Below are 13,890 nucleotides of genomic sequence, written 5' to 3'. Positions count from 1 at the left end.
TAAACCCACATACTAGAACACATTGTGTTAAAAAGGGCAAAAATTAATCCCAGAACCTCTCTAGGTCACTTAAGAACATATGGAGTGACCTCTAAGCACTGAGCTGGGAGTGGTACCAGAGCACTGTCAGTTGTGGCTTCAAAGTCAACAAAATAAGTTTTTCTGTTGCAGATTCATCATCATAATCATCATAATCATCCCATTGATCATCGATTTTCTCCAGCAGTTTCAGTAACATCTCCATTTCTCCTGGCCCTGAGTCTTTAGCAGCCTCTCTCTACTCGTCCTTCCCAACAGTACTACATTGGAGGCTCTTTCAGGGTCAGGGGAATGAGACCCATCATTGTTACTGGTTTTGGCATATGAATATGCCATGGGGAGCTTGGCAGGCTCTCCCATGTGGGTAGGACACTCTCTGTAGCTTGCCAGGTTCTCCGAGAGAGAGAGAACTAAGCTATAAGATTTTGTGTGGCCGCAAAGTGGCTGCATGCATCTGGGAGCAGATTAGCCACTCAAAAATCAGTGCTCTAGTCTCAGAACTCCTGATTCTTTCCCACTAATTTTCAAGTCTATTCTAATTACAGTATCACACAGTTTTGGTTACATGACCTTTATTGTACAATTCAAAGTCATGAAACCAAAAACCTTTCATCTTTATTTCTAGAATTGCCTTTGGTAGGAGTCAAAGTTTATGATTCATTTAAATTTTACTGGATTTTGTTCCAAGTCCCTGAAAAATTGTAATTGTAATGGGATTTTCTTAAATCTATATACTGCTCTGGATAGCTAATCTACCTCAAAGGAAGTAAATACCTGAAACAGAACAAGAAAATTCCTGTCAACAGATTGTATTGGGAAAACTGCATAGTCACATATCACAATAGAGTGGAAATTGAACTGTTTTTGATACCCTTAGTTTAATTAGAAGTGGATTAATGTCTGGATACCCTACCAGAATCTAGAAAATGCATTGAAGAAAACATAATAAACAAGAGGGTTGACATGCAAGGTGGCTTAAATTATTTGACTTCATAGACAAAGAAAAGAAATTTTAAAATATATAAATGTGATTGTATCATATTATGTTTTACATGGCAAAAGAAACTCAGGCTAAAATAAAAAGATCTCCTACAAGAAATATTGTCACACAATACATCATACAAAAGGGTCAATACCCAAAATTGATAAAGAACTCACAAAACTGAACAACGAAAATTCTAATAACTAAGCCAAAAGTATGAGAAGATATGAGCAGACACTTCCCCAAAGAAAATATACAGATAGTCAGTAGGTATAGGGGAAAATTCTGTTATTGGTTATTAGGGAAGTAAAAATCAAAACAATAATAAAATGTAATCTAACTCCAATGAGAATGCCACAAAACAACAACAAAAATGGAAACAGCCAACGCTGTTGGGAATGAGGTGAAAAAAGAAAAGAGCCCGTATACAGAATCATGTTGTGTTATGGAAAAGTTGGACTGGAGCGATAGCACAGCGGGTAGGGCGTTTGTCTTGCACACAGCTGACCCAGGTTCGAGTCCTCCATCCCTCTCAAAGACCTCAGCAAGCTACCAAGAGTATCCCACCCGCACGGCAGAGCCTGGCAAGCTACCCATGGAATATTCGGTATGCCAAAAACTGTAACAGCAAGTCTCACAATGGAGATGTTACTGGTGCCTGCTTGAGCAAATCGATGAATAGGACGACAGTGCTACAGTGCTACAGTGCATGGTAAAGTTCAGCTTTATTATGGTGGTTCAGCTACTATGAAAAGCAGGATGGAGATTTCTCAAAAATGTGAGAATAGAATTTCTATTTTATTCTACATCTCATCTGCCCCCAAAATACAGAAACATTAATTCATAAAAATATATGCACTTCTGTGTTTATTACAATACTTACTACAATAGAGGAGATATTAAAACACTTAAATGTCTGAGTATGTGGCTGAATTGATAACTAAATGGGAGTAACCCTAGAGCAAATCAGAATTGCAGACAATCAGCCTCTGGAGAAAGCTGAGGAATGACTGCCCAAGCTCCAGAAACACATGGGCAATTTCCCTGTAATAGTTTCTGTGTACTACTGCCATGCCAGTTGCAGTCAACAAGTATTGCTATCTCTCTGTAAAAGTTAGAGAAGCTCTGTATTCAGGGCATTGTTTAACAGGTGTGTGTTGGAAGGGGGGGGGTCTTGTTGGACATTGGGTATAAGTTTTTTCAAAATAAAAAGTTGTGGTATATTTATACTGTGGAATACTTTTGCAGCTCTAAGAAAACATGAAATCAGGCAGTTTACTGCAATGTATATAGAATTGCAGGGCATCATGTTAAGCAACATTAGACTGAATGAGGACAAATACCAGGTGATCTCACTCATCAATGAAAAATAAGAGCGTGAGTGTAAGTGAATGAACAGATAGTACTTGATAATGACTGTTCCTTGGCACTGATATACAAAACAGTGGGGGCAAGGGTGGGAGGAGTGGGCACCAAACTAGAAGAGACATTAGGAACAGTGGTGGAGGGTCATGGGTTTTTTGATGGTGGTGGAGTTTAGCAATTTTATATAGAAATGTAAATTTTGGTATAGTTATAATTTCCTAAACTATAATAAATATTTTTAATATTGGCAATAGTAAAAAAAAGAGTTGTATTTCATTTTAAGTAAATCTAATATCTCTGTTGAAATGTCATATATTCATGTTTTAAAAAGATATTTTCAGTTCCAAAATTTAATGTAATTATGAGATGTTTGATATTATTTTCCAATTTCAATATTAGTCTCAACTTAGTGATGAAGTGAGTGGAATATGTTCTTAGACAAGGTTGCATTGTTTATTTTTTGTTGAATATGTAAAATTATACCCTAAGTATTTTATATAATTTATTCTATTTATTAGTTTTAATTTTATCTTCTGAGATTTGCTAAATTAAAAGCTCAGACAGTTGTCGTAGTAATCTCTGTTTTTTTTTTAATTTTTATTATATCACCATGTGGAAAGTTACAAAGTTTTCAGGTTTATGTCTCAGTTATATAATATTCAAACACCATCCCTTCACCAGTGCCCATATTCCACCACCAAAATCCCCAGTATACCCCCCGCCACTGCCCCCCCCTCAAATGTATGACTGATGAATTTCACTTCATTTTCTCTCTACCTTGATTACATTCCATATTGCAAAACAAAACTCATTATTGTTGTTGGAGTTTCCCCCCAGGGAAGACAGCCCTACTAAGGAAGCATTTGATAATTGGTTTGTCATTAAAAGATTGTATATTTTCAGTTTTTAGAAAAGGTCGCCCGGCCGCATTAGCTGCCGCGCAGCTCGGATGTGTTCCAGTCCCGCAACCCGGAGCCGTGTTAGTTGCTGCTCAGTGTCGCCAGGGTTCCATCCAGAGAAGGTGTGCCAGCTGTAACTCCTCCGTCTGGATCCCTGGTGTTGTTGGCCCGGATTCGGGTCCGGAGCATTTCTCCGGCCGCGTTGCTCACCAGACTGCCTGGCCTCTTCTCTGTTGAAGGTGGGAAGATGGCCAGTAATCTCTGTTTTAACATGAGAAAAGATAAATTTTATGACCACTGATGTTAGAGTTTTTGTCCATTCTATTTTTCCCAATTCGATTAAAAACATTAGTGAAGCAATAAATTACTATATTTTGAATGAAATAGTCATCTTTAATACTATTAGTATGAAATACATTTAGTTGTTTAAAGAATTTCCAATTCAAAACTTATAAGTAGTTCCCCAATCAGTCATATAAGGATCTTACCTAAAAATTCTTGCAATTTCCATGCAAGTAATGCATAAAATATGTTATCTAGGGGTATCACAGAAATAGTTCAAAGTTCTAGAGAATACACTTTGCATGTATGAGACCCTTGAGTTTAATTCTCTGCTCTACCTGGCCATAAAACACCGCCAGGTATAGTCATGAAGGCCTTCAAGTACTGCAGTTGTCATGCTGGCAGAAATTTGAGAATTGCTTGAGATCCCTATTCCAAAAGGAAAAAAAAAATTAGACTGCACCTCATAGCCACATGATTGTTTTATCCCTATTTACAATGCATAAAATATGAACTATAAATAATTCCTACAGTAGGTGTCAATTTATATGGTACATCATAATAAAAAGAGGGACAATGGCAGATGAATGTAGTGTTACTTGATTTTAAATATCAAAATAGCAATTAGACATCCTGTTATTTTTCACATTAAATATGGTATAAACTATATATTTATTATATATAGAGAGTAAGAATTTACACATATATTTGCAAATATAGTATATATTATACAATAACTAAAGTAGTTTTAGTTAGTTGCTTTTGGTTTATCAGTTTTATGTTTAATACTATTAAGGCTAATATGAGTACTTTTAAATTAAAAGACAGTTTCTCAAATAGTGTAACTCTTGTGAGTTTATCTAAATCATCATATAAGTGTTGTAAACTGTATTTTCTACAACTTCTAACTATATGTGATAAGATGGCATGCTTTACTGATTTTTGATGTTTTAATGAGGGCAGATCTAGAACCAGTTAAAATTTTAAAGACTACTATGTGACATTTCATTAGGCACTGTAATTATTTCTTAAAATTAGAACTCATGAGGGCTGGAGCAATAGCACAGCGGGTAGGGTGTTTGCCTTGCACACGGCCGACCCGGGTTTTATTCCTCTGCCCCTCCCAGAGAGCCCAGCAAGCTACCGAAAGTATCTCGCCTGCACGGCAGAGCCTGGCAAGCTCCCTGTGGCGTATTCAATATGCCAAAAACAGTAACAAGTCTCACAGTAGAGACGTTACTGTTGCCCGCTTGAGCAAATCAATGAGCAATGGGATGAGAGTGACAGTGAGAGAACTTATTAATTTTTTTTATTTTTAAATCTGCAACACAAATAAGAAACTATTATTTAAAAATCTTCTTTCCTGCCAATCATTTGCCAAGGAAAAAGCAAATAACATAATGTGACTAAACTCTAGAACTGTAGCACTGTCATCCCATTGTTCATCAATTAGCTCGATTGGGCACCAGTAATGTAACAATTATTAGACTTGTTACTGTTTTTAGTATATCAAATACACCACAGGGAGTTTTTCAGACTCTGTTGTGCAGGTGGGATACTCTTGGTAGATTGCCGGGCTCTCCGAGAGGGATGGAGGAATAGAACCTGGCTTGGCCGAGTGTAAGGCGAACACCCTACCTGCTATGCTGCTGTTCCAATCCAAAATTCTAGAATGTATTTTTCAATTAAAGTGAGAGGTAACTGTAACAAACCACAACACCCAAGAAGAGAGAGCAAGCAAATGGGAATGCCCTGCCACAGAGGCAGGGTGGGGTGAAGGGGGCAGGGTGGGGGTGGTGGGAGGGATGCTGGGACCATTAGTGGTGGAAAATGGGCACTAGTGGAGGGATGGGTGCTCGATCATTGTATGACTGAATGTAAGCATGAAAACCTGTAGGTCTGTAACTTTGTCTCACGTTGATTCACTAATAAAAAAAATGAAAAAAAAAGTGAGAGGTAAGATAAGATTTTTCATAGAAATGTATTTTGTGTGATAATAATATTTGAAAAATAAGTAAGTAGGGCCAAGAGATAGTATAGTGGATAGGGTACCTGCCATGCATGTGGCTAACCAAAATTTTGATTCCCAGCACCATATATAGTCCCTTAAGCACTGACAAATGTGATCACTTACACTGCCAAATATGGCTCTAAAACTAAAGCAAAAATTCATAAATAAATAAAATTTTAAATGTCAGCATCTTAGGTTTTAAATTTAATTTCTTGTTTGCACTGCAGAGAATATAATTTTTAAATATAATAGAGTTCTTCATTTTGAAATTCAGACTATTCTAATACAGACATCATTGTGTAAATAGAAGTTGATTAAATGGATGTATACTTATATTTCTACAGTCCAAAACAACAATAACTTGCATTGATTATTTATCTAGTTTATGTTCCAGTTATAATTAAGGATAGTTCTTAGTAACTAAATAGCTTGGAACCATGTTTGTGCATCCTACTTTTATTTCATGACATGCATTTTTCTATGTTATTATTACTTCTATTGTTATTATAGCATAGACATATAATTCAATTATAGTTTAGAATAAAAGATTGGATGTTTAGATTTAAATATTAAAACTGTATTAATATATTTTAGTTCATCTAGAAAGTAAATGTTATATAAGAACATAACTATAAATTCAAGAAAATAAACCAATTCATTAAACCAATATTTTAACATTAATAAACCAAATTTTGATGTTAATAAATACTTTTATGATATAATACTAGGAAAATAGTGTTTATGTATCAGAATTTCATGAGTGCCTGGTCACAGGTAATTTGTAGAAATATGATTCGTCATACCCTGGTGCTTAAAGTTCCTCAGACTTCATTTTACTGAAACAGTATTCACTCTGTGCGACATTCTTTTCAGTTTTATTTCCCTCTTTCTTTCCTATCTTCCCCTATCACATATCATTTGAAAATTCAGTACAGGCCCTAAAACTAATTGATATTTTACATACACACATTTTTCATCAGATCCTCCCATATATTTATTTTTTATTGTTAAACTAAATTACCATATGAATTTGGTTACTTAAAATAGCTACACTGATTGTTTCACAGTTTCTGTGGATTAGCGAGCTGGTTTCTTTGCAAGGTGCAAATACTAGCAGATACTACCATATTGCTGTTTGGGCAGAGGGGTCCCAAGTAGTGCTTGGGAAACCTGTGGCATCTTCCTATTTGTTATTCAGCAAACCAGGGCTGTGGTCCTAAATAAGGGCAGAAAGGATGGAAGGCAACTTTCTACCCATAGTGCTGGAGATCAGCATCTTGCAAAGATGATGCTTGGACACCTCCATGTCTGAACCAGAGAATGACCTAGAGACAATAAGGTGCTGAAAATTGAATCTGGCATTTTCCGTGGAAGTTAATTATTCCTGTACTATCTCTCTTTTTCTAACCTACTGGCATTTTTATCTCTAGAATTCAATAGAAAATAACCCTATGTGAAGTTTATTTAGATTGTAGGGAAAAACTATTTTATTTTTAAGTCCAAAAGTTGTGGCCTGAAAAAATTCTCTCACTTTATAAAAAGAATTTGTATAACAAGGATTTTTATGCAATTGGAAAATATCTCTATATCTTCAGACTGAAACTCACATAGGTTCACTAAAACTGAACTGAGCCAAAGGAATGACATTGCATTGGGTTTACCATAGTCTGTAACATTGATTTTCTACTACCAGTCAACAGTTATAGAAAGGCTGAAAATCAGTGTTTTACGCAGTGATTGTCACTGCCAGTCCATGGACTACTATGAAGATAGATACTGTTTTCTGTTGTTAATTAGATTGAAGTAAGTTAGACTTTAGGTTGACAGATGTTCAACAGCTATTCAGGCACACGCCAGTTTGTAACCTTGAACCATGAGTTTTATTTTTCTCCACAGAGTCACCTACTTTATAGATCATGCTGTTTGATTAAGAAAATGTAAATTTAAGTAACTTTATGATGCTTTATATCTTGAGTCAAAATACTCATAGTCAGCTATATTCACTTCTTTGGCAGTACTCATCTAACATATGTTTATAGCCATTTGTGTTCTAAATTCTCAAAATAACTTATTCATAGGTGCTATTTTATCTCCATAGTTATGATTTGAAATGTGAGAAAGTGAAAAAGAGATACTATTTAGTTTACTCAAAGTCATATAACCAGTAAAGTGACGTGCTTAATTTCAAATAAAGCCATACTCTGAAACACTGATTTATACAGTAATGCCCTTGCTAGCTTTTATTTTTCTTCATCCTGTGGGAGTTTATTGTTATTTCCTCTTGATATCCAATAATTGGGGCTGGACCGATAGCACAGCGGTAAGGCATTTGCCTTGCATGTGGCCAACCCAGGTTTGATTCCTCCGCCCCTCTCAGAGAGCCTGGCAAGCTACCCAGAGTATCTCGCCCGCACAGCAGAGCCTGGCAAGCTACCTGTGGTGTATTTAATATGCCAAAAATAGTAACAACGGGTCTCAAAATGGAGATGTTACTGTTGCCTGCTTGAACAAATCGATGAGTAACGGAATGACAGTGACAGTGACAGTGATCCAATGATTGGATTCTCATAAGACCATCTGTGAGAATAAAATACATAAACAAAAGCTGAGATTTTTTTTACCAATTAGGGGAAAAATGTATGAAGACCAGGTAAAAAGGAAGGAACTTTTACTATTTCAGATTAAAAACAAACACCACAGGATGATTAGTTTGCATTCAAAAATGTGTGGGATTAAATAATGATCTTTGAACTGTAAGGTATTTGTTGCTATGAGTGAAAAAATAAATTATACTTGGATAAAAATTTAAAGCAAACTAGATATATTTACATGTGCAGTTATAACTTTACATGATTGACAGCGAAGTTTAAAGTGAGATGAGTGAAAAATGTATCACTGTATAACTGTCATCCCATTGCTTATTGATTTGCTCGAACGGGCACTAGTAACGTCTCCATTTTGAGACTTGTTACTGCTTTTGGCATATCAAATACACCACAGGTAGGAGTGAAAAATGTACCTGAAATATAATTATATTGTTTTTGTACATTGTAATGAACTATTTTCAGGTAGTGTAATTGTGAGAAGAATGGGCAGATATCATAAACCACAGGACTTCAGAACAGTATGTCCTGCCAGAAGGATTCAGTCTATAATTGTCTATAATTCAGTCTATAATTCAGTCTATAATTGGACAATAAGTATATTGTCCAGCTACAGTTATCTAAACACTGAGCAATCATACATTTATATTTGCATGTCTGTCATTGCCTAGAAAATCAGAAAGTATGAGAAAACACTGGTTGCTTGCATCCCCACATCTTACCTAGTGGCAGAGGTTAAACACTAGCATGTATCTTCAGAAAATTGTATAATATCTCTGTAGAGGAAGCATAAGGTTAAGGCATTTTGCCTTGAACACACCTGACTCAGGTCCAATCTCCAGACCTTAATAATTCTCTGAGCATTTTCAGGAGCAACCCTGCACCCACAAGTCAGAGCAAATCTGGAAGTAGCCTCTGAGCACTGCCTGCTGTGCTTCCCTTCACCCAAAAAAGAAAAGAAAAACAGATAAACCCAGAAAATACAGTTTATCTCAGCATTCATCAGCTCCCCTCTCCCTCTCTCGTTTTCCTCTTTCTCTTGCCCCTGCCTTCTCTCTTTACCTCCTCCTCCCCCCACCATGTCTCCTTACCTCCTCAGGCACTCAAGTTACAATTCTCAAATCCAAGTTTCCATGTAATGTTATACCATGCACTACCATCAGAGTTATTTTGAGAATTTTATATGAAAAATGTCTTCAGTTTACAAAGATACCAAGAACATCTTTCTTCCCATAAAATTTACCAGCTACTGATAGCACATCAGGTAGGGCATTTGCTTTGCACGCGGCCAACTTGGGTTCGATGCCCAGCATCCCATAGGGTCCCCTGAGCACCACCAGGAGTAATTCCTGAGTGCAGAGCCAGGAGTAACCCCTGTACATCACCAGGTGAGACCCAAAAAGCAAAAATAAAAAATAAATAAAATAAAATTTACCAGATACCTCTATCTCATCCAATTCATTTACTTACAGTGAGAATGGGGGGATGAAGTGGTAGGGGAGAACAAATTAGAATAGAAGTCCTCCAAATGCATCCTCCAAAAACATAGATGTGAGAAATATTCGTGGTATATGAACAAGCTTATTTAGCCTAGTTATTATTTTCATCATCTTATAAAAATGGAACTAACATTTTCACGATGAATTCTTCTTACATTACTGTCTAAAACAAATATCCATTGGAATTTTCTCATCGGATAATAATACTATTTTACCATCTCAAATCATATACTGCCTCATTCTATATATCCTATGTAACTGCAACATTCTACAGACATGAGACATTTAGTAACTAAAGTTGATTAACATTTGATTCACTCAGAGGGTCTCAATATACAAAAGGGCATGGTTCTGATATTTCCAGTGTTAAATTCTCAGTGTACTCATTTGCAAACTGAAAAAAAAACCAGAAAAGTTATCTTTCCTTGGAGAATACTTGTCTGCAAATTCTTGTAGATAAAGAGTTCCCCTGCGTTAAACAAGTCTGTTACTTTGTTAAAGAATATCGTGGCACAGGTAATTAACTATGAAGACATTAAAGCTGTTCTGTGCTGTGACAGTTGTTTGCTTATAACAGATTAATGAACTTGTCAAATGTTTCTTTCTTCTTCTTGTTATTTCAGATCAATCCTGAGTGGAATTTGACAGAAGATGTTACAGCAGTTTTGTCTTTGGAAGTGCATAGCTTCAGGGATTGTTTTAGGCTCTCTCTTGGCAGTCTGCATGGGCCAGTATGATGATGGTAAGGCTGCTTTTAATCTGATCTTCAGCCAGAATGTTTGCTTGAAGTGAGAAATGGAACACCACCAAAATGAATAATGTTAACTTATAGTTAATTTTAAAAGTTGGTAGCACTGCACATTTAGGTCCTTTCATTGAAACAATCTCACAGAAGAGGTGCCTGATGTACTTTTTTCTCAGTGAGAATTGCAGTTGATTGAAAATACAGCTCAAGATCTATTTTTGAACATTAAATCATTACCATGAGAGAAAGCTTAAATGCTATAAAATAAACATGAAGTTCTATATATTAAACCCTGAAGTCATACCAATATTTTTTCTAGTGTCTACTTTTGACACAAACTTTTCTGATAGATATCTGTATCATTTATATTTATATAATTTATATCAATAAGCTTAACTCATGACCATTGATTGTGTTTCTTTAAGGTTTAATTGGGTATTGAAATATTTAATCTTCTATTTAAAAATAAAATTTTAGGGGCTGGAGCAATAGCACAGCAGGTAGGGCGTTTGCCTTGCACACGGCCGACCCGGGTTTGAATCCCAGCATCCCATATGGTCCCTCGAGCACTGCCAAAAGTAATTCCTGAGTGCATGAGCCAGGAGTGACCCCTGTGCATCGCTGGGTGTGACCCAAAAACCAAAATAACTAAATATATAAATAAAAATAAAATTTTAAATATCTTTTCTAAGGATCTGGAGAAATAGTATAGAGGGTAACCCATTTCCCTCAAATGCTGCCAAACTAGGTTTGATTCCAATCACTTGCTTTGGTCCTCTGAGCCTGCCAGGAGTAATCCTTGAGTTTAGAGCCAGGAATAAGCCCTGAGCACAGCTTGATGTGAACAAAAAAACAAAAATCAAAAAGACCTCCTCAAAACAAAAAAATCTTGTAAAAGATTTGGTCTTTAGCGTTGGTGAGGTTTTTCTTAGTTGAAGCCAAGTCACGTTAGAACGTACATTTGTCATCAAGCTATTTAAAGTCCAGTTAGATTGTTTTAGAATTTTTTCAGAATTGGAGGTATTTGTCTTTGAACATAAATGAATATGTATGCTTTATAAATATATGCACTTTAAATTGTTATATACGTATAATGCTTTAAATTTAATAGAAGAAAATGCTAGACAATGTTCTCCACCCAGAAGTTTTCTATTGAAAGAAACCATATATTTTATATTATTAAATTTTAGTCTATATTTGTTTTTCATATTGAGAATAGAGGTAAGTTGTCATCTTATCATTGCTCAGCTCTTAATAGCTCCTGGTAGTAGTAAATAATGCATTATTTAATGCTTAGCTTGGATAAATTGAATGATCTGAAGATGAGCAAGTTAATTTGACTTTATCATAATTGTGTTTTAATTATGTACATGTTAATATATTCCCAGTCTACCATAGTCAAAAACAATTATATCTCTTTCAATTTATAGAAAGTTACAGTTGTAAGCATTTTCATAAAATCAAACATTTAGTTTTCTATCAAATATTTCATTACTTATACTAGCATTTTAGTATACCTGAATTTAATGTTTATTTTTGTTATTTATAAAAATTGTAAATCTTCAATCTAAACCTAAATTTTAAATGTAAAAGTCTACAAATTATGTATATATACTTACATTCACACAAGCATATGTGTCATAAATGAAGCTTAGGAGAACATGATACTATATTAAGTAATGCATTTTATTTATTTTCCCAAACACCCAACTAATGCATTTTTAATTATTTCCAAGTAATACATAACCAATAAATGTTTTGATTTATACATTTACAGTTGCAGGGATCCAACTCAGGGCTGCACACATTCAAGGCATGGATTCTATCACTGATCCACATCCCCAGTCTTATATTGTTTAAAATTACAGAGCATTTTCTTTTTATTCATATTTATTACTTTCATAGAGCAGGCAAATTTTCCTGATGCTGCATTCATTAGTCATTAGACACTCGAAACCCCTATACTTTGAACAATGCAAACTAGGTTATCAGTGGAAATTGCTCCTGACTTAACTTGTAATGCTATAAATTGGTTTTCTTAATAAGCTCATTATAGCTCTTGATTGTTTTTCTAAAGGTACTCTTTTAGCCTCTAAAATAAAATTATCAGGTAGTTTGCCATCAAGTAGGTCTACATTCTGAAACAGACTAGAAATCCACACACTAGAACTCAAGTGATAGTGTAGTATTATTCCTGAAAGTACCACTTTAGTGAGTGACTCTTCAATTGCCACAAATAGAAATCATTCCCAGTTCTCTTCTCTTGGAGTTATAGTGGCTCAACTTTTAGGAAGATGGAGAGATAGATATTGTGGCAAAGAAGTGGGTTTTGGTTTTATAGCATTTTATAGAGTTCTTACTGTTAAGTGCTCTGACCATTCTGTCCATACCTATATGCTCCCAAACTAAGACCATACTGTTTTCCTCTAGTACTCTATGGACGTTTTCTCTTTTGTTCCCAATTAGTGATTTTTGGCATCACGTTTCCTCAGTAGCTTAATTACACATGATTAAAAATGTTTTTAAGTATATTATATTCTAAATCTATCAATATTATGAGCCTTGCTAAGCAGGATTGAAATCAGAATTTGACAAAGCATAGCTAAAACAAAGCAACATCAGACAGGAACACTAAACAAGGAGCTGGAATATATTCTATGAACTTCTTGATAAAGGTAACTAGCTAGACTAAAGAATAAGGTGATGGTTATAAACACAGAAGCAAGAGAGAAAAAGTAGAAACTAAAACAAAACTTTTTCCATAGATTAACCTATTATTATAGTTGACAACTGATTTATTCACGTAGTTAGGAATTTCAGATAGATAAAAATTTAAAAGAAAAATTATAATTACTTCAAATCTATTAGTATGAAAATCTGCCTTTTTCTTTCTTGTGGGAAAGGTATTGGAGGTACACCTCTACTGCTCAGAGCTTAGTCCTGACTCTGTTCAGAGATCACTCTTGGTAGGCTTAGCACACCATATGGAGTGATAGGGATTGAACACTGGTCTGCTTCATGCAAGGCAAACACCCTACTCACTGAACTATGGCTCCACCACCTGCCTTTTTCTTAATTAAGAACATTTTCCTTGTTTCTGCAAGTATTTACTTACTTGGACATAGGGGTTAGAAAAAAATCAAATGGATACTGTTTATTTAGTAAGCACTTCTTCTGAAATGAAATGTTCTATTACTACCTGAACACATGAAGTTTACCCTAATCAAGGTATATTGCAATATATCATTTTAAAATATTTTATAACAATTGCTATTTGTAAACTTTGAGTAAGTTTTGAGTTTTTAAAAATATTTGAATTTCTTGTATCATTTTTAGAATGAGTAAAGAAGTAAGTGATGGCAATTTAATTATATGACTATTATATTGTGATAGCCATTCCATTATAAACATTTCACTTGTTTGATGACTATATTAGATCTAATAAAATATTAATGTGTATCACTG

The 13,890-nt window shown here is 35.0% G+C and overlaps 1 protein-coding gene and 1 non-coding gene across 2 annotated transcripts in view; both read left to right on the top strand.

Moving 5' to 3' along the window:
• The window catches only part of PCDH15 (protocadherin related 15), a 1,456,321-nt gene that overhangs the window by 776,275 nt on the left and 666,156 nt on the right, over positions 1 to 13,890 (top strand). Inside the window, exon 4 of the mRNA XM_055118856.1 lies at positions 10,304 to 10,422. Within this exon, the coding sequence (XP_054974831.1) occupies positions 10,332 to 10,422 (91 nt within the window). The 5' untranslated portion in view covers positions 10,304 to 10,331. The remainder of the gene's footprint in view (positions 1 to 10,303; positions 10,423 to 13,890) is intronic.
• LOC129399474 (small Cajal body-specific RNA 13) lies at positions 1,947 to 2,219 on the top strand. Its single transcript, XR_008627110.1, has one exon. It is a non-coding gene; the product is annotated as a small Cajal body-specific RNA 13 (non-coding RNA).

The sequence above is a fragment of the Sorex araneus genome, chromosome 11 (genome assembly GCF_027595985.1).
Source record: "Sorex araneus isolate mSorAra2 chromosome 11, mSorAra2.pri, whole genome shotgun sequence".
NCBI lineage: Eukaryota > Metazoa > Chordata > Mammalia > Eulipotyphla > Soricidae > Sorex > Sorex araneus.
Note: the sequence above shows the minus strand (reverse complement) of the source record. Positions and strands in the feature narration are given on the sequence as shown.